The 24695-nt window shown below is 41.8% G+C and overlaps 1 protein-coding gene across 1 annotated transcript; it reads left to right on the forward strand.

Moving 5' to 3' along the window:
• Positions 1–4345: 4345 nt before the first annotated feature.
• On the forward strand, positions 4346–17070 carry LOC126336548 (uncharacterized). The gene is made up of 3 exons (XM_050000381.1): positions 4346–4370; positions 6739–6934; positions 16804–17070. Exons 1-3 carry the CDS (start codon positions 4368–4370, stop codon positions 16953–16955), a joined length of 351 nt encoding a protein of 116 aa, XP_049856338.1. The 5' UTR covers positions 4346–4367; the 3' UTR covers positions 16956–17070.
• Positions 17071–24695: the final 7625 nt, after the last annotated feature.

Raw genomic sequence — 24695 nt, forward strand, 5'->3', positions numbered from 1 at the left:
GATCGGAATAGATACCGTCTTGAAGTTAGAAAACTGACATAAACAAAACAAATGTAATGTAATGTAATGTAGTAGCATTAAGTCACGTGGTGCTGAGTATTTCGGGTTACGATGTGAGATGCTTGAAGTAGTCGATGGGTATTGTTGTTTGGGCATCAAAACAACTGACGACGACAAAAGTAAAGAAGATACGAAGTATACACTAGCAATAGTAAAGGAAGCTCTTTCGAAAAGAGAAATGCGTTGATATCTAATACAAATTTAAACACTAGGAAATCATTTCTGAATGTATTTGTCTGAAGTTTTAGCGTTATATAGAAGCAAGCGAGCAATAAAATGCGTTTTAAATGCGGGGACGTGCGTTGGTAAGTTAGTTCGAGAATCTCACATTCCATCGACCATGTTTGCAACATTTTATTACAATGTTGATTTTGCCTACAGCTTTAGAAAATAACACTCTCAGTGACAATATAGCCTTATGCTGATCGCTTACACTGCTAGTTTTAAATTATATTTACATTATGACTAAAATGGACATAAACGGGTAAAGTGAACTGATAAACAGTATGCATGCGCTACCGAGCGCCCCTCGTCAATACACACACACACACACACACACACACACACACACACACACTGAGAGAGAGAGAGAGAGAGAGAGAGAGAGAGAGAGAGCTGGTAAGGTTTGTGTGGGAGAAAGTGTTAGAGCGAATTTGGTTTTCAAAGAGCATATTTCTTTTCTAGGCTCGTGGAATTGGTCGCATGGTAGGGGCGAGGGAGAGGGAGACGACTGCTTTTATCCTCGTCTGCACTTCGGTAGGTACGCTCTTAGTGCGGAAAGGCGAAAAACTATAGAGCAGACGCAACAAAATTAAACGACCACTTTTTCTAAACCCAGTAACTGTCTCGATTTTGACGCCTAAGTCTGAAATTTGGCTTAAAAGTGCGCCCTGTGATGTCACCGTCTGACTCGACAACATTTCAAACAGCAAGATGGTAACGCTGGTCCTGGCGGGTTTTCGAGTCCTCCCTCGGGCATGGGTATGTGTGTTTGTCCTTAGGATAATTGAGGTTCAGTAGTGTGGTAAGCTTAGGGACTGATAGCCTTAGCAACTAAGTCCCATAAGATTTCACACACATTTGAACATTTTGAAGATAGTAACACGTGCGAAAAAGGGCAACAAAATTCAAATGGCTCCGAGCACTATGGGACTTAACATTTGAGGTCATCAGTCCCCTAGAACTTAGAACTACTTAAACCTAACTAACCTAAGGACATCACACACATCCATGGCCGACGCAGGATTCGAACCTGTGACCGTAGCGGTCGCGCGTTTCCAGACTGAAGCGCCTAGAACCGCTCGGCCACATAGGCCGGCTAAAAGGGCAACAGCTCAGAACTTCATGTGAGGTTAAAGTGATTTAATTCGTGTCACATTGACACAAATTTCACCCCAAATCTGGCTAGCACCACACAGATGAAAAGGTTGCCAGAGCCCGTGTTACACCCCTCCTTTTGACGCCTGTGCGGCGGAGGACAGAACCGCGACAAATCATGCGGTTGCCTTAGGGGTGACCTACGAAAACATTCCAGACAGACCGCCGCTCAGAATCGACACGAAAAGCCGTCAGTGACACCACCCCTTTCCCACACGTTTTGCGTCTGATAACGACAGTTCGCAGTGCAGTGAGCAAAAGGAAGATGTTCTAAACAACCTTTGACACTGTTGACATCCTCGGAATTTTCCTCCCTTCTCTAAGGACATTGTAGGGTTGTATCTCCATTGAAGGTCATCGCACCCCTTCGGAGTGTAGCAAGCCCACTATTGGTGCTCTAGTGTTCGGCGCTCTCTCTCAGAGGCTTTCAAAAACGTTTGACGAAATATGAACGTGATCCGAAGCAGCAAAGGGTACCTCTGGTTTTTCAGCCCAGTTGTTTTCCACCCTCCTGTGGCGTGACCACATGCGAATGCAACATCAACATGTACCAGAATAAAACAGCAAAGAAGAAGAAGAATATAATAATTCCAATTCCAAAGAAAGCAGGTGTTAACAGATGTGAAAATTACCGAACTATCAGTTTAAAAAGTCACAGCCGCAAAATACTAACGCGAATTCTTTACAGAGGAATGGAAAAACTGGTAGAAGCCGACTTCGTGGGAGATCAATTTGGATTCCGTAGAAACGTTGGAACACGTGAGGCAATGCTGACCTTACGACTTATCTCAGAAGAAAGAGTAAGGAAAGGCAAACCTACGTTTCTAGCATTTGTAGACGTAGAGAAAGCTTTTGACAATGTTGACTGGAATACTCTTTTTCAAATTCTGAAGGTGGCAGGGGTAAAATACACGGAGCGAAAGGCTATTTACAAATTGTACAGAAACCAGATGGCAGTTATAAGAGTCGAGGGACATGAAAGGTAAGCAGTGGTTGGGAAGGGTGTGAGACAGGGTTGTAGCCTCTCCCAGATGTTATTCAATCTGTATATTGAGCATCAAACCAGTCTCAGGACTGAAGACCACAACAACAACAACAACAACAACAGGGTGCCTTTAATAGCCGCTGGTTCGCCAATACCCTCTTGCATACAGGCAAACTTTGTTGAGCACGTTACAATTGTACCTGTCAGAAACTTCGACACCATTTCATCCTGGGGGCTGCTCTAGAGCCTGAAAGTAGGCACACCCTACCCAAGGGGTGTCGAAGGGATTGCCTAACCCTCAGGCGTTAGAGCAGCCGCCAGGCCCATTTGTAGTCGAAATTTCAGAAGGAACATCGTTAACGTGCGCAGCAAAGGTGCGTAGGTTGTACCGAGAGTGTTGCCGAACTGGGGAGTCTTAGAGAGTCTCTTCGTCGTTTTCTTTACATGCGTGTTAATGTTGCACTCCCACATGATACCGCCACAAGATGGCTGAAAACAGGAGGGTTGAAAAAGCATAAGTACCCTTTGCTGATTCGGATTACTATCAAATTTCGTCGAATGGTTTTGAACGGTGCCTCGTAATTCCATAACGTACGCGACAGAAAAAACTTTAGTTGCGCTGTACTCCAAAGCAGTGCGATAACTTTGAATGAGGATATAGCCCCACAATGCCCTCAGAAATGAGTCGAAACATCCGAGGGTGCCAGCACTGTCATTGTTTGTCGGTCATAACTTCCCGTTGCTCATCGCATTGCGAACTGTCGTTTTCGATCGCGAAATATGTAAGAATCAACACACAGGGAAACGTGGTTTTGTTCACGCCACACCCTGAACGTCGGTGGGTCTGAAATGTTTTCCCCAGCCTCCTATAAGAAAAACGTGAGATATCTTCGCGGGAAGTCGTGGTTCTGTCGCCCATCGCAGAGGCATTGAAAGAAGGGGTAAAATGTGGATAACAGGGACTGTGACGACCTTCTTATCATGTGACACATCAACGGTCATGTTGGGCAGAATTGAGATGAAATTTGGTGAAAATGTGACACCTTTAACCCACCCTACAGCACAGTCAAAGTTACTGGCTGCAGCCTTTTCTTCACATGTTCCGACACCTTGCTGTCTGAAGCTTCGCCGAACCCGAGAGTGAAGTTATAATTAGGCTACTTCAAAACCGCTACGGTAGCAGGTTCGAATCCTGCCTCGCGCATGGATGTGTGTGATGTCCTTAGGTTAGTTAGGTTTCTGTAGTTCTAACTCTTAGGGGACTGATGACCTCAGATGTTAAGCCCCATAGTGCTCAGAGCCATTTGAACGAATGTAGCCGGAGTGGCCGAGCGGTTCTAGGCGCTTCAGTCTGGAACCGCGAGACCGCTACGGTCGCAAGTTCGAATACTGCCTCTGTCATGGATGTGTGTGATGTTCTTAGGTTAGTTAGGTTTAAGTAGTTCTGAGTTCTAGGGGACTGATGATCTCAGTCCCATGGTGCTCAGAGCCATTTGAACCATTTTGAGGCAGTTACAGGGTTTCGAAAAAGTGATCCTTTACTTCTGTTGTGCAGTGTATTACGCTTTCTTATTCTTTATTTCACTCAACTTGTGATTCTGAATGTTCGATTGGCACGTGCTGTCTTTTTTTCCTAATTTCGATACCGCCCTGTCACTTATTCATGAATTTTCATCTGCTATGTGTACATTTTCCCTAGCCACGCAATAATGTGCAAGATAAATGATTTACTTATAATAAGGCTAATTCAAAACGACCAAAACACAACATGCTTGGCGCGCAGGAGACATTACGACGGTCTCATGGTGTAGTTTCAACAGGCACTTTCCAGAAGGCGTCCGCTAGCGCGCAGCGGCTGTGTGGGCCTTCGGTCGTTATATAAGGCGGCAAATCAGCGGCAACGAGCAGTAGCTACACAAACACGCCAGCGGACAGTTCGGACAACATGGTAAGGTGGCTCCCCACGCAGGTAGATTAAGCACGCCCAATAGCATTCGCGTCACACCACGCTACAATTCCGTCCTCAATGTGTTAACTTCATTCACATTTCACTGTAGTACTATAGACGTTGAACCTTAGAAACGTAAGGTCTTTCTTGATTTGTGATTGAAACCGTTCAGCTTCATAGAAATATTACACCTGTTTTCAGATGGGCTGTGCTAGTTGTGTTTGAACAACGTACACTGAGCTGATGAAAATTATGGGATAGCGAAATGCACATATGCAGATCGAGTGCCAAAAAAAACAAATTTCAGGCATTACTTCTCAGTACAGACAACGCAGTGGCCGACGGCCTTCACTTAACGACTGAGAGCCACGTTTGTGTAGAGTTGTCAGTGTTAAAAGACAGGCAACACTGCGTGAAATAACCCCAGAAATTAATGAAGGACGCATGACGAACGTATCCGTTAGGACAGTGTGGAGAAATTTGGCGTTACTGGTCTATGGCAGCAGACAACCGACACGAGTGCCTATGCTAGCACCACTACATCGTCTGCAGAGTCTCTCCTGGGCCCGTGGCCATATTGGTTGGACCCTACACGACTGGAACACCGTGACCTGGTCAGATAAGTCACCATTATAGATGGTAAAAGGTGATAGTGCGATTCGAGTGTGGCGCAGACGCCCACGAATCCATGGACCCAAGTTGTCAACAAGGCACTGAGCTGGTGGTGGTTCTATAATGGCGTGGGATGTGCTTATATGCAGTGGACTAGATCCTCTCTTCCAAATCAACCGGTCATTGAGTTGAAATGATTATGTTCGGTTACCTGGAGACCATTTGCGACCTTTCGTAAACGTTTTGCTCCCAAACATGTCACCAAACCACAATTGTCTGCGACTGGTTTGAAGAACAGTCTGGATAATTCAAGTGAATGACTTGGCCACTGACATCGCCTGTTATTAATACCTTCAAACATTTATGGTGCCTAATCGAGCGGTCAGCTCGTGCACAAAATCCTTCACCGGCAAATCTTTCGCAATTACGACTGGGTGTAGAGGCAGCATGACTCAGTATTTCGGCACGGCATTTCCAACGACTCCTTAAGTCCATGCCAGGTCGAGTTGCTGCCGAGCAAAAGGAGGTCCGACACGATATTAGGACGTATCCCATGACTTTTGTTGCCTCAGTGTAGTCAAGATTTCGCATGGATACACATCGTAAACGATGCAGAACAGTATAGAAACAGCATACATACTTATGTGCTTCTGCAACCTACTGCTTTCTTAGGAGTATATCTACTTCGTTGCTCCGTGCAGTAACCTGACTGAGGTTGTCCGTGCGTTCTTGAGTATCGATATTTAACAGGTGAACAGTACTGGAAACATGAAAGATACAAGATTTTTCTGCATTACAGGTGTAGCTGTATCTTTTTCTGGGAAAATCATAACTTTAGGTTAATAAAATCACGTTTTTATTTGTGTGGTCTTCAATCCTAAGACTGGTTTGGCGCAGCTACCTACCCTACTCTATTTTGTGCAAGCTTCTTTATCACCGAGTAACTACTGCATCTTACAACTATTTGAACATGTTTACTATAACCAATCCTCGCTCCCCCTTTACAATTTTTGCCACCCACTCTTCCTCCATTTCCAAATTGACCATTCCTGAAGATGTGTCCATCATCAGATCCCTTCTATTAATCAGCTTGTACCATAATTTTTTCCTCTGTCCGGTTCTAGACCTCTTTATTAGTTATTGGATCTACACACCCGATCTTGAGCAGTCTTCCGTAATACTAAATTTCGAAAGCTTATTTTCTCTTCTTGTCTAAACTCTTTATTGTCCACGTTTCACTTACGTACAAGGCTATACTTCCTAACAATTCACTTATTTTCAGAAATACTTTTCCTGCTATTTCCAATCTGCATTTTACGTCTTCTCTACATCGGCTACAAGCAATTATTTTCCTGCCCAAACACCAGAACTCATCTACTACTTCTAGTGTCATTTCCCTATCTTCTTCCCTCAGCATTACCATTCTTTCACTTTTGTTTATATTCATTTTAAAGCTTATCGTAGAAATAATCATGTAGTTTTTTCATGTTCCCAGGACAGCTTTTAGACGATAACAATATTTGTCTTGGAACGAACTCCTCAACTGTTCTGGAAACTGGCTTGGAATTGTTTATTTAAGCGATAATATTGTATCTTTTGATGTTGGCCTGCATCTAAGTTTCAGAACTGATTTATAAACTGTTCTACGCGTGGGGTGAGACGAAGAATACACCGACTTTTAGTAACAGTATGATCTCTTCGGTATCATGTTCTTCATATTTAACGTGCAGTTTACTATTGTCAGTTGTCTTTGCAGATGTCCCTGAGATCAGTAACTGCACTGATCGTCTTGGCCGTTGTGGTGGCCTGTGTTATCGCCATCGATATCGACTGCAAAACGATCAGGATAAAATGTATAACTATTGACCCGGTCGAATGCAAGGAGGACGGTGGGATCTTCATTCCTAATGGCGGTTTATGTGGCTACTGCGACAGCTGCCGTAAATACGTGGGTGAGTATCCGCACGTTGTGTGTGCTTTTCTCTCTACTGTTTTGCTGTTTTGGCGTTCATATATGCACTATTCAGTTATGTGCGGGATTCAGTGTCGGTTCTTTAGCGACGTTCGCCACACTTGATTCGGGTCGCCCACCAACGGTGAGCGAGCAAAACGTGTTAAATATCCTCTCATATGCATACACTAGTTGATGTCGCTCCGACATTCTTTTCATTGTTATATGTATCAGTCAAAAACAATATCTCTAATAATTTCATATGAGATACGAAGTACAGACACACCTAATTTGAAATTAAAGGAACTGTTATACATAGAGATAGTAAACAGACAGATGGCAGATTTTGTAATTCTTCGGCTATTTTTATCATTTTTATTTCATGCATTACCACTCCTGTGTCATCCTCCCAATTTTTTGTCAAATTTGTGTTATTTTTTACGTCTTTCAGTTACCATACGCCTTCAAATTTTTTTCAAAAGGAAGAATTGTCATGATTTTAAAGTTCTCTTCTGTCACAATATACCACCGACGTATCTACACTTTTCTAAAGTGTGAAAGCAGCTGTCTTGACCCTATATCTGAAAATTTCCTCCAATCTGCCTTCTGCACAACAGCAGACGTTTGCTGCTACATTGGAAAGTTTCATTTGCACTAAATAGTGAAGGGATTTGCATCCCTTTAAAATATCTGCACGACTCATACCTGTCATTCCAACAACACATTTCGTACGGTTCAAACAAGAACATTAGGCTGTGAATACGGACTGGCATCTACCTGTGGCCATGGTAGTCCGCATCCTATACTGTGCAACAAAATTAAAGCGTGACTTTTTCAAAAAATTCCATAACTGTCTCCCATTGCGGCACAGAAGCTTAGCTTTTGGCTCAAAAGCGCCACACCCTTCCTCTGTAATGGTACAAAAGCTTAGCACCCTGAGACGTCATCCTCGAGCACGGCGAAGATGTCGACGAATCCGAAGAAAACGCCGGAGCTCAGATTCGTGTGCGCTGTAAGGTGGCTTAATAATGTCATATTGGCATCAAATAATTCTATCCACCGCCACCGTGGACGGGTCACACGATGGGAAGGTCGCCACACCGCCTCTTACCCACATTTAACTCGTTACTTTGACGACTCTGTGATGGAAGTCATAATCATGACGCCCAGCGCTGAAATCGCGCAGTTTTCTTTTGGTTGGATGAGGAAAACGTTTCAGACACACCAACGCTCAGTTCCGATGCGAAAAGGACACAGGGGGCTCATAAAGGGATTGGTTGTCGCGTATTTCGCAGTCGACAACGATAACTCGCAATGCGATGAGCAACGGATGACTTTCGTAACAACTTTTGATACTGCTGACACACTCCGGACGACTTAACACTTGTATAAAAACATAGAAGTCCTGCAACCCCTCTGAACGTTATCACATCCCTTTGGAGCCACGCGGTCTCAGGCCGGAATCTTTTGCCAATGGAGAGATCATCATGACACTTCCTCAACTACAGGCCACATGTCCTGTGGATTCACGTTACGTGTCTTTAATGCAGTGGTTTCAATTGCCTTCTGCATCCTCATGTCGTTGATCATTGCTGATTCTTCCGCCTTTAGGGGCAATTTCCCACCCCTAGGACAAGAGAGTGCCCTGAACCTCTTTCCGCTCCTCCGCCCTCTTTGACAAGGCCGTTGGCAGAATGAGGCTGACTTCTTATGCCGGAAGTCTTCGGCCGCCAATGCTGATTATTTATCAAAATTTAGGTAGTGGTGGGGATCGAACCCGGAACCGAAAACGTTTTTATTATGAATCAAAGACGCTACCCCTAGACCACGGATACTTCCAGTACTTAGAACTACTTAAACCTAACTAACCTAAGGACATCACACACATCCATACCCGAGGCAGAATTCGAACCTGCGACCGTAGAGGTCATGCAGTTCCAAACTGAAGCCCATAGAACCGCTCGGCCACACTGGCCGGTTAAATAAGTACATCTTTTCTGCTTTGGATCACGTTCAGATTTCGTCCAATGGTTTTTAATTGTCCGCAGTCCTCCTTTCCGTATAACATAGCGTAAACTGCGGTCGCACTGCGCTCCATAGGAGGATGATCAAGTCCCTTGGGGTTGCAGGTTCACGATGTTCCGAGACATGGGTCATTCATCAGGGGGTGTCTTGTCTGCAGAGTCGAAGATAGTCAAGAACACCATCGTGATGTGCATCACACCGCAAACTGACGTTTTTTACGGCGAAGTGTGTGGCAATCTACGCCACCACCTGATGCCGTTCCGTGCCGATACTGGTCAGCTGTGTGTCTGAAGCGTTTTCCTCGGCCACGATAAGAAAACCACGTGATTTCAACTGTGGTTGTCGCGGTTCTGACATCCATCATATAGGCGTCAAAGAAAAGCGTGAAATGTGGGTAAGACGTAGTGGAAATACTTTCGCATCGTGTGATACGTCCACGGTGGCGTTGGGCAGAAGTGAGGTCAAATTTGATGCTAATGTGACTACAGCTGGTAGCACAAGTAAGACCAATGTGTACGGCCTCTTCGAGAGCTAATAGAAGAGTGAACACAGATACATCACACCGCGCTTCTCGCTGAATGCTGAAGATCCGACGGGTAGATTACGTAACTAATGGAGACAGAATGAAGAGGCTGACAGGACACATCCTGACGCACTATGAAATAGCTAATTTGGTAATAGAGGATAGTTGGACGGTGAAAAATTGTAGATGGAGACTTCACTTTAGTGCAATAAAATGTTTCGAATGGATGCAAGAGGAGACACTTGCCTTATACTTTCCCCCCTTTCGTCCTGGAATAGAAAGTTTTTATTCATTACAGAGTGTGCATGGGGCTTAATTAAAAAGAAAAGACCAATATTAATGAATACATGCAATAATTTTAGTAGCTGTGTGACCGGTTACGAAGCCTCGTAACCGGTTGGCCCTGACTAGTATTAGCACGCAATCTGACTGCATAAAATAAAAATAAAGAATGACCTGGAATTTCCATTAACACAATTGATTAATTAAGTCCCCTGCAACAGTAAAAGCTACGAAATAACAAAGCACAAGTGTAACTGTTCTGTGTGTGGTAGTGTGACTTAACGTACATGTATCTGGCTCGGTTCTTTCTCAATACGACAAAATATTTTAAACACCATTTACAATGAACTAATTGAAAAACCAGAAATACTATAATTGCACATAGAAACCAGAATTACAAGTCTAATAAATGAACACGAGCTAAATGCTTTGTTGACTGTACCTGTGAGCGAGAGGGATTGTTATTAAAGGAAACTATAATACCTTTTTACCTCATTATATATTGTCGAAAATATTCCGTTACACCAGCGTCATAATTCAAAATATCAAATATATTCTGACAATTGCATCTTCTTCCATCTATACATTACACCAACCGAACAGTACAACATTCAGATCGCCTACTCTCTCGCCCAACAGAACCACGACTGCCCTCGACATCCTCTGAACTACTACTGCCCCAGTGGAGGCGGCGGAATAATACTCTTTGGCGCAATCTCTGGCGCTGTGACTCAGTGTACCAACCTTTCAAGTCTCATGCACTTCTGGGAGTGATTTCCCGTGATTCTGCTAAACCTTTCGTTTAGCCACTTGTAATATTACTCTGCTGATATCATTATGACTTTAGCAACTGCTATATCGTTCATACAAAAAATTGTAATTTTAGAGTCTTGCCCACCTCCCCCCCGCTACTCTCCCGGCCGTTGTCAGCTTCCATGACCAGAGCCGCTACTTTTCAGTCAAGCAGCTTCTCAATCGACTTCGCAAGAGCCGAGTGCACCCCGCTTGCCAACAACGCTCAGAAGACGGGGACGGTCACCCATCCAAGGGCTAGCCAAGGGCGATAACGCTTAACTTTGGTGATCTGACGGAGACCAGTGTTACCACTGAGTTGAGGCCGTTGGAATAATTACAAACCTTTGATCTTCTGTATTCTCTGCCATGTTGTTTACCACGTTTTAATGTTTACATGCAACTGATTATGAGGCTACAAGTCACGAAACCGATAGTGCCTTAATAAATTGGTTCAAAATACAGCTGTTTGGGGAGTTCTTGATAAAAAATGCTGTCTAACTAAACTGCATAGCAAATGGAACATACATTGACGGAAAAGATTCACAGCTCTAAGAAGAAGTTGTGTAACATAAACTGAAGTTGGTAGTCGTGTTTCTACATCTGAAATATGACGTCAATTCAAATTTCGCGGCAGTATGAGGATACAAATCGGGTTTGCTTCAAATACGCTCTGTAACGGTCGAGACCTTTAGTTACCTTTGAGCATGGACGTGGTGTGTCGCTGTCAGTCAAGAAAGCCTTTAACGTGATAAAGACGCCATTATCAACCCTTACTGAGTTTGAACGAGTTTATGTAATAGTCACTGTACACGACAGATGTCAGTGGTACTCACTAAAATATAGGATCGCAAGGAAAGCGGGCTCCACACGGCCACATGGCACTACCGAGAGGGAAGACTGTTCGGCATATGACTCTGGCGTAGCGTGCTGCATCTGCAGCAGCGCTTTGAGCTGCAGCTGACACCACAGTGACACAACGAACTGTTACAAACTGGTTACTTCAAGGACGGCTTCGAGCCAGAGCCCTCTAGTATGCATTCCGCTGACCCCAAAGCGCCACTTACAGAAGGGTAGGTGGAGGTCTGTCGTGTTTTCTGATGAAAGATTGTTCTGCCTCGATGCCAGTGAAGGCCTGCAACCAACCTGTATGCGTGCTACATACACAGGACCTACCTATGGATTAATGGTCTAGTGAGGTTTTTCAACAGGATCACGCTCACCCATACACTGCTTTTGTAACCCAACATGCTTTACAGAGTGTCGACATGTTGCCTTGGCCTCCTCGATCACCAGATTTGTCTCCATCTACATCTACATACATACTCAGCAATCCATCATACGGTGCGTGGCGGAGGGTACCTCGTACCACAACTAGCATCTTCTCTCCCTGTTCCACTCCCAAACAGAACGAGGGAAAAATGACTGCCTATTTGCCTCTGTACGATCCCTAATCTCTCTTATCTTATCTTTGTGGTCTATCCGTTAAATATAAGTTGGCGACAGTAAAATTGTACTGCAATCAGCCTCAAGCGCTGGTTCTCTAAATTTCCTCAGTAGCGATTCACGAAAAGGACGCCTCCTTTCCTCCATAGATTCCCACCCGAGTTCCTGAAGCATTTCCGTAACACTCGCGTGATGATCAAACCTACCAGTAACAAATCTAGCAGCCCCGACCTGATAGGGATCCCAATCGCTCGAGCAGTACTCAAGAATAGGTCGTATTAGTGTTTTATAAGCGGTCTCCTTTACAGATGAACCACATCTTCCCAAAATTCTACCAATGAACCGAAGACGACTATCCGACTTCCCCACAACTGCCATTACATGCTTGTCCCACTTCATATCGCTCTGCAATGTTACGCCCAAATATTTAATCGACGTGACTGTGTCAAGCGCTACACTGCTAATGGAGTATTCAAACATTACGGGATTCTTTTTCCTATTCATCTGCATTAATTTACATTTATCTATATTTAGAGTTAGCTGCCATTCTTTACACCAGTCACAAATCCTGTCCAAGTCATCTTGTATCCTCCTGCAGTCACTCAACGACGACACCTTCCCGTACACCACAGCACCATCAGCAAACAGCCGCACATTGCTATCCACCCTATCCAGAAGATCATTTATGTAGTTAGAAAACAACAGCGGACCTACCACACTTCCCTGGGGCGCTCCGATGAACACTCACCATCGAGGACAACGTACTGGGCTCTATTACTTAAGAAGTCTTCGAGCCACTCACATACTTGGGTATCAATCCCGTAAGCTCGTACCTTAGTTAGGAGTCTGCAGTGGGGCACCGAGTCACACGCTTTCCGGAAGTCAAGGAATATGACATCCGTCTGATACCCTTCATCCGTGGTTCGCAAGATATGTGAAAAAAGGGCGAGTTGCGTTTCGCAGGAGCGATGCTTTCTAAAGCCGTGCTGATGCATGGACAGCAACTTCTCTGTCTCAAGGAAATTCATTATATTCGAACTGAGAATATGTTCGAGAATCCTGCAACAAACCGATGTTAAGGATATTGGTCTGTAATTTGGAGGATCCGTCCTTCTACCTTCTTATATACAGGTGTCACCTGCGCTTTTTTCCAGTCGCTCAGGACTTTACGTTGGGCAAGAGATTCGCGATAAATGCAAGCTAAGTGAGGAGGCAATGCAGTAGAGTACTCTCTGTGTAACCGAATTGGAATCCCATCAGGAGCTGGCGATTTACTTCTTTTCAACCCATTCAGCTGTTTCACAACCCCAGGGGCGTCTATCACTATGTCCTCCACACGGGAATCTGTACGAGACTCAAACGGCGGTATGTTTGTACGATCCTCCTGCGTGAAAGATTTCTCAAAAGCTAAATTTAAAATTTCAGCTTTCGTTTTGCTGTCTTCTGTTGCCAGGCCAGACTGATCAGTGAGTGACTGAATGCAAGGCTTCGACCCGCTTACCGATTTTACATAACACCAGAATTTCCTTGGGTTTTCAACAAGATGGTAGTGGATGAATGCTTCGCGCATCGCTCTTTTTACAGCAGCACGAATCTCTACTAACTTTAGCCTGTAATTCTCTCGATCTTTCTTGTACAGCGAGTGCAACTGCCTTTGTTTCCTGAGCATTCTCCGAATTGCGCTGTTAAACCACGGTGGGTCTTTTCCGTCCGTAACCAACTTTTTCGGCACATACTTGTCCAATGTGTGATTTACAATTTGTTTAAAATTTGCCCATAATTCTTCCACGTCCATCGTACTGGAAGTAAATGAAGTCGATTCATTTACTAAGTGGGATGCTAACAACTGCTTTATCTGCTCTTTCTAGTAAGAATACTCTCCTAGCCTTCTTGACTGACTTTTTAACTTTCGTAATCATAGCCGTAATGACAACGTCATGATCACTAATCCCTGTCTCAACACTGACACCGTCGATGAGGTCTGATCAGTTCGTGGCTACCAGATCTAAAATATTTCCATTACGCGTTGGCTGTCGATTTAGCTGCTCAAGACAGTTCTCGGATAATCGATCGAGTATGAATGGAAATCATCAGACGACAATTGCAGCCTCGTCCAGAAACAGCGTTCAACGCCATGTATTCACGGACCAAGCGCAACAGGCATGGAAATCCATCCATAAACTTACAGTCTGCACCTGTACAACACAACTCGTGCACGTTCGCGTGCTTGTGTTCAACATTCTGGTGGTTTCAAGGGTTTTTAAGGTGCCATAATTTCACATTTGCAATGGCTTATCCCGTTCGTAGTGTAATTTGTTATACAGGGTTTGTATAAAATTTAATTAGACTGAACTTGTGAACCAGAATTTATTGTAGATATCCCTCTTCAATGTATGACCCTTGAGAGTCAACAACCCGCTGCAAGCGAGATTTCCGTGCTTCAAATGCTGCCGCAAACACTGAGTCTAGGATGGGCTTAAAAGTCCCCGTCGTGGCAGCTTGGATCTCCTCCAGGGACCCATGACGGTGTCCTTTCAGGGAAGTTTTTAGTTTCGAGAACAAAAATAAATAAATAAATAAAATCTTGCGGGGCCATATCAGAATTGTAGGGGAGCTGGGGAATCTTTGGGATCCAGTTAGCTGGCCACCATGAAGCACTTGCGACTAGGTGCATTGTCACGATGCGGCTTTCAATCATTGGCCATGGCTGGCCTCACGCAATGGACCCTGGCTTTCAGTCTCTTGAGTTCGCAATAAAAAAACACCGCTGACAGTTTGGCCTTCGGGCACAAACTCTTGACGAACCACACCCCTGACGTCGAAAAACACAATCAGCATGGCTTTTACCTTTGATTTGCTCATGCAAGACTTTTTTTGGACATGGGGATTCTGTGGTGTGCCATTCGGCACTCATGCACTTTGTCTCCAGGTCATACTGAAACACCCAGATTTTTTTTTCCAGTAATAACGTTACCTAAAAATTCTGGATCAGTTTCAGGGCTCTGGAGAGTGTCTTGGTAGGCGCCCACAAATGCTTGACTTTGAACGTCTGACAATATCCTTGGAACCATCTTGGAGCAGATCTTCCTTATCGACAATTCTTTGGTGATGATGTTGTGCACTGTCATTTTATCAAGTCAGAGCTCGTCTGCTATCATCCTGACACTCATCTGATGGTCGGTGTTCAATAAAACGCGCACACGGTCGATGTTTTCGTCAGTTTTGGTGATCGACGGGTGTCCGGAGTGGTCCTCATCATCAACGCTGTCCCGGCCCTCTTTAAAGCTCCTTACCCACCTGGAAACCTGGGATTTTGACAGGCAGTCATCACAGTAGGCTTGCCGACACATATCCAACGTTTCCGTACAAAAAAAATAAAAATTGAACAACAATAACTTCAACATGCACTGGAAAATGCTGGAAATATTTTGCTAAATGAGAGTGTGTTGAATTCAAATAGCCTGTTGTTTGGATGGATCAATAAAAAGCCGATTCTGCACCATGTGTTTCAGTCTTACTGAGCAATGAATGTTAAGTCTGGACATAAGTAAATGCACATTATAGACTAAAAATGCTGCAAACAATATTACGCCAAGCAGAGCTACGCTAGCCACAATCTCACCCAACATTTGTAACTCATCGGATGAGACAGACCACCAAAAATCAGCTTCAAACCGAGGAAGTACATCACTCGTCTACAGCAGACCTTTAGCAGGTGACCACCTGGAAACGACGATAGGAAAAGACCAGACAAGACTCCACTAGGCTGAATTGTCTTCTTCGAATGAGCATGCACTCACAGAGCACGTGGCTGCGCTCGCTTGTCATTGGCTGTCGCTTCAACTCGCCAGAGTATATTGCTTCAGACACTTCAGGTAGTCAAAGACTGTGATACCTTCAGTGACCGATTATCTCTGCAGTATGCTTGCGATCCAGAGTACACAGAAGGAGTATTGTTCTGAAAGTTAACATTGTGACAAGCAACTTACACAGGAAATACGTATATGACGCCACAGTGACACTGAAATGGAGAGTTTCTTGGCAGAAATTCGTGGTCTCCGTAAATATGTCCCTTTTGATGACGGAAGAACGCAGGTCTGGGAGTAGCGAAACAGAGGGAAACTTTTGACTAGAAAGTGAGTGAGGTAACTTTGAAATCTGAAGTTAAATTGTGAAGGAGCTTACGGATCGCTACGGTTTTGGCTATCTCTCTCAAAACGAGCTAGCATAAGCACAATAACAAAACCTGCTGACTCACTCTTCCTACCCAGAAGGGAAAAAGGAGGGGTAGTGGAAGGTTTCAGAAGCTTTGTGAAAGACCTGCACTACTCTTCAGCCAATTACAAAATTTGTGAAAGACCTGCAGTACTGTTCAGCCAATTACAAACAGCTGCATTTATTACCATCGCTCTGTGGGGTTCATAGAAAGGACAGACATGTGTAAATATTAATGATATGTTTATCATATATGAGAAAGATAGCTAAACGTTATTAAAAAGGACGGAATTCTTATTGTAAAAAGTCACTGAAATTCAACTCACATCATTGCTTGCATACAAGAATTTTTTAGCTACGTCTAGATAATTGTGTAACAGAGGCTGTGGAAACATATTGCAAACGATACTTATTTTGATAAAGTTTTGATAGTATTGTTTTCTTTAAGATTTCTAATAATTCAAGTTTTTGACAAATCTCTGTCCTCACTGGTGATATCAGATATCTCTCTTGCGTAGTATCTTGCTTGTGTAATATCCGAAAGCTGATCTAAAATAACTGTAGTAATCGTTGTTTTCATATTGCAGGTGAAGGAGAATCTTGTGCGGGCCAAGATGTCTTACAGCCACCAACGCCAACGCCCACATGTCAAGAACCTCTTGTTTGCGACCCAGTCACGAAAACTTGTGTAAAAAGTAAGGTCAATTGTGTAAAAAGTAAGATCCATCCAAAGATATAAGAATACTCAGTGATATAAAAGAATTACGTCTTGTTAAAAAAAAATGTATCCCATTGCCGATTTATTTTATGTACCTACTACAAGTACTTTGAAAATAAATTCAAATTGTGTATCAGTCTGTTTATCAAGAACATTTCTAAATATGCAAATGTTATATACCTGTGACCTACACTGATATTGGCTTAAAATATTTAACAGTTCTTTTATGCCTACACCATTCTGCTCTAATGCATCTGTATGTAAAACAATACTCTAAAAGCAGTTATTAATTTCGTCATGCTGCAGTTCTTCTTCTTCAGAAGTCTTGTTCATAGACGGATGCAAGTTTGCTAGGATCTGCATTCAAATAGCTGTTTTCCCCTGATGGATTTTTTAAAGATAGTTTTCATCAGATATTTGAGATGAAGACAGAGAAGATTCTACAACAAAATCGTGGTACTTTCTCCAAACCTTGTGTGATTCGCTACAGTCCCTCATCTCTGAGAATGTTACTGATAACAAGTAACTAAACATGCTGTGAATGTAGTAACTGAATGCTACTATTCATTCAGCTTAAATATCCACAATACCAGAAAACGATTTCGCGGCTATAGTACCCTAATGATGGTTGACTTACACACTTGTAAATAAACCATTATGACAAAGCTTTGTCAAACAATAACAAATAACAAATAACATTTACTAAGAGTGTTTTACGAAATGGTACTTCACTTCGGTAGAGCTTGTTGTGTGGCATTTGATGTCCTGAACCTAATACAACGATATCTGACTTTGCTGTCTTTTGGCAGTCTATGATATTGTAAACATTTTTTGTTATATTTGTCATAGAAAGCGTATTTATATACACGAACACATGGCTGATACATAACTCTTTGGTTACCAAAGGTTGTTTTGCGAGCAGATGACATCACTGCCTCTCAGCTGCAAGCAGGTGTCTGTAGTCGGTGGTCAGCAGAGAGCAGTGCAGCTGGCAAACATGATGGACGGATAGGAACGTCATCCATCCCGATATATTGTGACCGTCATCGTAATGGGCCTTCTTGTCCAGCCAGCCCGACAAGACCCAATTTTCTAAAATACTGTTACGAGCTTGGTTCAAGTACTAAAGTAACGTCATCTGTCAGCGCAGCATCTAATTGCACCTTCACTCAGTTTTCGTTATGCCTCACAGATGGCGTTGCATGTTGCGTATCCTGTATCGACGACACAAGCAAGTTCGTGATCTAGCACCATCATTTGATAAAATATTAAGTCTTCTCCTACAATACAGCGGTGGAACTATTTAAGTACCGCCAAGGGGTAGAGTCGGGCAGTTTCCATTCGAACAGCGACATGATCAAACGATCCTTTCTAAACGTAATGTGAACAACGATATATACGACGTGAAGTGTGTAGTGACATGTACTTCCATAACTAAAGCGTTATTGACGACATTTTATCGTCTAATACGCTAATCTTAGCTTACGAAAATGCCTATGGATGTAAAGAGAAAATGTCACTTTTCGGATGATAACACAACAGAAAGATCTTTTTTCAAGAAAGGACATACGGATCAGGAAGCATTGTGTGAGATTTGTATCTGTTTCATCTCAGTAACTCACGGAGGTAAGGGAGTTGTGAGGCATCACATTTCTACGAAGAAACACATAAAGAGATTCGCAGTAGCATAGACATCAGAGCCTATTTCATCATTCCAGGGAATTCCTCGTTGGTTCTGCAGAACTAACAACGCCTTGTAAAGTTGTCAAGCTTAATCTGTCCTTCAGTTCTCTTGACTGTACCGTAACACTGAATGCCTCAATGTATCCCGATTCCAAAGTCGCCGCACAGCAGACGACATCCAGAACCAAAGAGCTACAGCAATTGTCAAAAATATTCTCACACCACACTCCGTGTCCCAGTGCATAAAATAAACGCAAGAAATTTCGTTTTATGGTACAGGCACCGACGCACCGAACCACAAGGCTGAAAAATGTTTTGTTTGGTTGTTCAATACTTTACTGAAACTGACGAAATCCAGTAGAAGCTGTTGAAGTGTGATTCGCTAAGTAACGAAACATCGGAGACGATTGCACATCTTTGTCTAGACACTTTAACAGAACTGCAAATTTCACTATATCGCTTTTTGTGGAGACAGTACCAGCCCCAACTTCGGAGGTCTTCATCGTTGCTGCCAGCGGAATGTGTTTCACCAAATTAAAGAATAACTAGGGAAAAATATAGAAGGAATTGGATGCCTTGCCCATATTCTCCACAATATTATGTCAAGCGCTGCTGGAATCTTAACAGTCGACATAGAAATAACCATCATGAAAATATTTAATTATTTTTCAATTTACACTGTAAGGACAGAGAAGTAGAAAGAGTTCTGGTTATATGTTTATGTCAATCATCAGGCCCTTCTATCTTACTCACAAACAAGACGGCTGTCATTAATGCCCGCAGTTGAGAGAATTTTTAAACTTTGGATTGCATTAGTCCGATCACTGAAATTTACTTCATGGTTTCGCAGTCCATCTTGGCTCTGTTTGAAAAAATATATAGAAAGCTTGGGGAATAACAAAGTCTGGATAACTGAAATAATAAATATAGTAGTAGACATTAAAAGATGTTTGTACGAAAAGAAGACTGCCAGTTTTATTGGCAAGCAAACCAAGATGATTTTGAACAATTTAAAGAATGAAAAAAATTAATTTGATTTCCAAATCTGGGGAAGTGACAATACAGTTCTGTACCATAACATTTGATTACTTAGTGAAATTTACTGTTTATTTTAATAAATAGCAAGTATTTTATTGGATGAATATGAAACCCAGATTCGGTGATGATTGAAAACACTGTTACATACCTCACTAAAAATGGTGTGAAAATTACACGTGGCAATTGTTTTCGGTAATATATGCATGCATACCTGGACAGTTTTTTTAGAAGCCAAGCGTGACTGGGAAGAATGGAAGTATAAAAATTAGTGGAAGAAAGGTGGATTTACTTTCTTATGGAAATATGGAAATCGAAAATACTGAACGCAAATGCCAACTGCTAAAATGAAACGAGTATTTGTTTTCTATTCCTGCACACAATTCCAATGTGGAAAGAATATTTTCGCTTATGTCGGCCCAGTGGACTGAAGAAAGAAATCGCCTGCTGCCAAGGGCTGTAGAATCAGTCTTACAGTGCCAGTTTAACTACAACCTGAGTTGCATGGAGTTTTATAAGTACGTAGAAGGGAAAAAAGACTAGCTGAAAAAGGTTAAATCTTCCGAAATACGTGGTGAACCAACTACTTCTGCCGCAACAAGTTCCATGTAACTGTGTTCTAAATTAAAAGTAATTATATTAAATAATTTTTTTACTTCATTTCTACACCCCCATTTCAGAGTGTCCCGAAGAGTTTCCAGCTACTCTGGCAACCGTATGGATAGAGGATGATTGTATTGAGATAATTTCTGGTGTGACTGTTCGTTTGGAATGAGATAATGTGCTCAAAGCTTTTTATTTTCCTGCAAGTTCTAAGAGCAACACCAGCACCAGCTGCGTATCAGTATTCATTCTGCAAATTATTAGAGGAGAATGTGAAAACGAAATTTATATCTACAGTATCTGTCTGGGTATCCATTTCAAAATTGTTAATGATGTGTTACGAGCTCTGATAACTATTCTTCGCTCTTCCCTTTCGGTTAAACGTATTTCAAAAGAGAAATAAAAAAGGCATATTGCGAATCCACTAAAGTTATCATTACCGTCAAAGCGCTTATGTATATGTTACCGGCCAAACTCGATTTTACGATAAACTTGTTTCGCCTAGGTCAAACTCGTTCATCCTGACCTAGGAAAAACTAGTTCATCCTAAAATCGAGTTTGACCGGTAACATATACATAAGCGCTTTGACGGTAATGATAACTTTAGTGGATTCGCAATATGCCTTTTTTATTTCTCTTTTGAAATGCGTTTAACCGAAAGGGAAGGGCGAAAAATAGTTAGAATCTACATGATTCAAGATAAACTGGTACGTCCTAGTCTTAACTAATTTCACCTAGTTTGTATCTTCTATAAGCTTTTCAAAGTAAACTGAATAAAGGAATAGAAATAAAATAGCCATTATGATTCATTAAAGTTATTTCTTAACTAATCAGTAATTTCACATCTACCACTAGATGAACTTACATATGTCCATTCACAGAAATCACCTTATCTGCAATTTGCTTATTTATTTATTTTTGCAAGGTTTACTTTGGTGGCACTTAGAATTTCAAAGTACTTTACTTTCTTACAATTGCATTTGTTTGTTGTACAGTATTTCATGCAACTGTATTTCAAGAAGTCATGCCCTGATCCAACAGAATGTTTTGTGGCTGCAGTCCTTAAAGGTATTTCAATATCCTGGTTAATATCTCCCACATCTAACAACTTTTGGATGCAGACGTAGAGATCAGTTGTAAAACAATAAAAAAGAAGTGAAAACAAATATTTTTTATTATTTTATTACAAAAGTTATGGAAAATTTAAATCAAATTATATTTGTAATAATGTTTTTGAAGTACGCCATGTCTGGTGCCAACTTTTTAGACGCCATCATCAGTCTTTTGAAGTATTACTCCAATTATGTTTCGAAGGTGACCTCTACTTTTCTCTACATCTAGAATAGGTATGGTTACGTTGTCTCCAATGTCAGCTGGTGGATGGGATTTGTCTGAGGAAGCTTTCACACTTTTGTTTGTTTTTTTTTTTTTTTTCATTCTCTGTCTCAATTTCTCTAGCATTTTTAATGTCGTTTGTGTCAATTTTCACAATGTTATCATCATCACTGTCTTCGTACTGTTCAGTATTGCTGTCATATTCGATTGCCTTCTTTAGCTCATCTTCATCCTAAATATCATTTATGATTTTCTAGGTTCGATTCCGAATAATGCTTTGTAAGACGATTGTTTTATGCCAGAGTGGTAAACTCGATTTTTCATGAATCCTTCCGACCACTTCCTTGAATTTTTGTCCTTTAACCAAGAACTTACATTTTCAATGTCTTGGTTGCCACATTCAACAGAACCCTGTCTTTGGCTGTGCCTTGGTTTTCCATGCACAATTTTGAGTTCTGATCAAAGCTTTGTGTATTCACTTATAACATTCACAGGAATATATCATTCAAATGATAAGCCACTTCTTGAGCCCTCTTTGATGTTAACACACGAAGGAGGACAAATTTTGTGAGATGGTCTTGGTAAACCAGAATTAATTTTAAATTTCCCTCTGGTTGTGTTTGAAAATCAATGAAATCGACTTGGCATCTGCTATTCATTTCCGAATAGAGAATTGGCTTTGGAACTAGCCCTCTTTTCTTTTTTGTCTTCTTTTGTTGACAAACATCACACATTGATAAATAGAGGCATATCATTTCCTTTGTGATCTTGGCATATTTTTCTGATGTCTCGGCTAACATCCTATCGCGATCACCATGACCCACAGCTACATGAGCTGCGTCAATCACATCATAAAGTTCATCAGCTGGAACAAAGTATTCTGTATTCCCTTCACACCGTGCAACAGGTTTTTTCACATCACCAATTTTCAAGCAAATCGTTTCAGTCTTCTCTTTTGGACTGATGTTCTTTTTTTCAACTTTTCCTCATCTTCTGCTTATTAAATAAAATCCGCATATTCGTCTACTGAGAATACATTATAATGAGAATTTCCTCCAGAAACTTTTCTCTCCACAGCGTTGGATTGGCTTGTCTACTACACGAAGGCTCGTCCATGATGAAACGCCTCACAATAATTATGCTAGGATTATAATAAAATCTTTTAAACGCAATCAGCAACTTAACACGAACACTCGCCAATGCAAAGTACCATCCAAAACGAAGAACAGTGCGAGCGAAGATAGGTTGAGAGGCGCGAGGGGCGAGCCAGAGATGATTCGGGGATTCCCCGTTCGTACAGGCAGTGACATACTTTCCGACCAGGCCAAATTTGTTCAGACTAGGACGTACCAGTTTATCCTAAAGCATGTATATTCTAACTAGGATAAACCGATTCGACCTAGGCTAAACTGTTTTATCCTATAGGTAACAGGATGAACGAGTTTGACTAGTTCGAGTTTTGACTAGTTCGTCCTAAAATAGGATTTGGCTGGTAACATATATATTATTTTACAGTGAACACATAGTGCGTAGTGGAGCGATCACTCTGTTGTAGAAATAATTCCAAAGCCAAGATCGCTTAAATACTGTTTACTGGATAGCCTGTTTCAACACACTAAAGTTGCCATCATCGGACCTGAATGTACAAATGATTTATTAATGTTAATCCACATTCAAATCCTTTGATGGCACGTTTAGTGTATTAAAACCGATTATCCAGTAAAGAGTATCCAAGCGATCATCGCTTTGGAATTATTTCTATATATATCATTGTAATAGCTGTCTGTCATATATATCCAACAGACGATTTAATATTAATTTAAGTCTTTCGTAGTTGATGGTATACGTATGTCCCATTAAAATAATATGCATTTTCAGCGTTGGGACGTCTATATCTCATATCTATCCTAATGCTAGCATGTAGCGAGGTGCTTTCGGAACTTGGATAAAAATTCTACGGACCGTAGAATGGATATATAAAATGCTATAAGCGATCAAGTGGGGCGGCAGGTGTGTATAGGTGGCTGTGTCTGTTACAAGAAAATCACATCAAATCATCATCTTCTCCGTTCGAAGAATGTCTGAAGTAATTAACTATGATACCTTGCACATCATAGACATTGTTTTGAAACATTACTATACGACACAATAATTCTGTTGGTTGGTATATAATTTGTATGTAGAGGGACATATATGCCCCAGAAAACTTCATACAATGTAGAAAACAGGTGTGTAGCAAGTCAAAGCCATCTTCAAATATTATGTTCCAAATACTTGTGCGATATTTCAGGTGTTTCATTATCAGGAGAATAAATTTGTTTTGGTACAGATTTGTTTATTTTTTTCCATTGTTACCATCCTGATAAAATCACTTTCAAATTAAAAATTTAGCTCTGAAAATCCTAGGTTCTCTTGAAAACATGGATCTAGTTAAGTTATTGTGACCCATGTGCCCCACATAACTGATTTACAGACTCGGTCAACTAAAATTTCTTTTGTAGTTAAAGTGTGTTGTTTATCACAAAGGAAGACAGTTTTTGCACTTTTATTTTTCAAATACATGCAAAATAAATTTTCATGTAGAAACGGTTATTTTAAATTAATTAATTAAATATTTATTTTCAGAAGTAGTACTGTGACGGTACTTCTAGGTCATGACATACTGGCGAGATTGTAGTCAGAATGAAGAACACTTTCTTTTGTATTCCAGCTACTATACGAAATTACGGCACGTACACAGTCACACACAGACAGGAAAGCCAACACACTAGAATACTTCCAGCAGTTTTCCGAAAACAGCGCCTGCTGAGTCGGAAGGTAGTCTGTCTTCAGAGAACTGTACTCAGCCAACTGCAGACACTGAAGTGAACTGCATGCTCGTTCGTCACTGTCTAAAAGGCTGAATTGTAACTGCCTGAGTGTCCGCTGTGGGGCGCGCTTTGGTGGCAGTCAGGGAAACAATTTGCATGTCTGCCAGTACAGGGTGGCAGCAAAGTTGTCTCCTATTGACAGCATTCCCTATTCGATGTTGTCCACTCCATCAACCGAAATCTGTAACTCGCTGGAGGAAGGGGCTTGGTGCACAACGGAACAGGAAATATCCAG

This window comes from Schistocerca gregaria, chromosome 2 (genome assembly GCF_023897955.1).
Source record: "Schistocerca gregaria isolate iqSchGreg1 chromosome 2, iqSchGreg1.2, whole genome shotgun sequence".
NCBI classification, from domain to species: domain Eukaryota; kingdom Metazoa; phylum Arthropoda; class Insecta; order Orthoptera; family Acrididae; genus Schistocerca; species Schistocerca gregaria.

Excerpts from the sequence above, each read along its gene's own strand:
- LOC126336548 (XM_050000381.1), top strand. Across the intron at positions 6,935-16,803 it reads CAGCTGCCGTAAATACGTGG|GTGAAGGAGAATCTTGTGCG; the intron begins GTGAGTATCCGC and ends TTCATATTGCAG.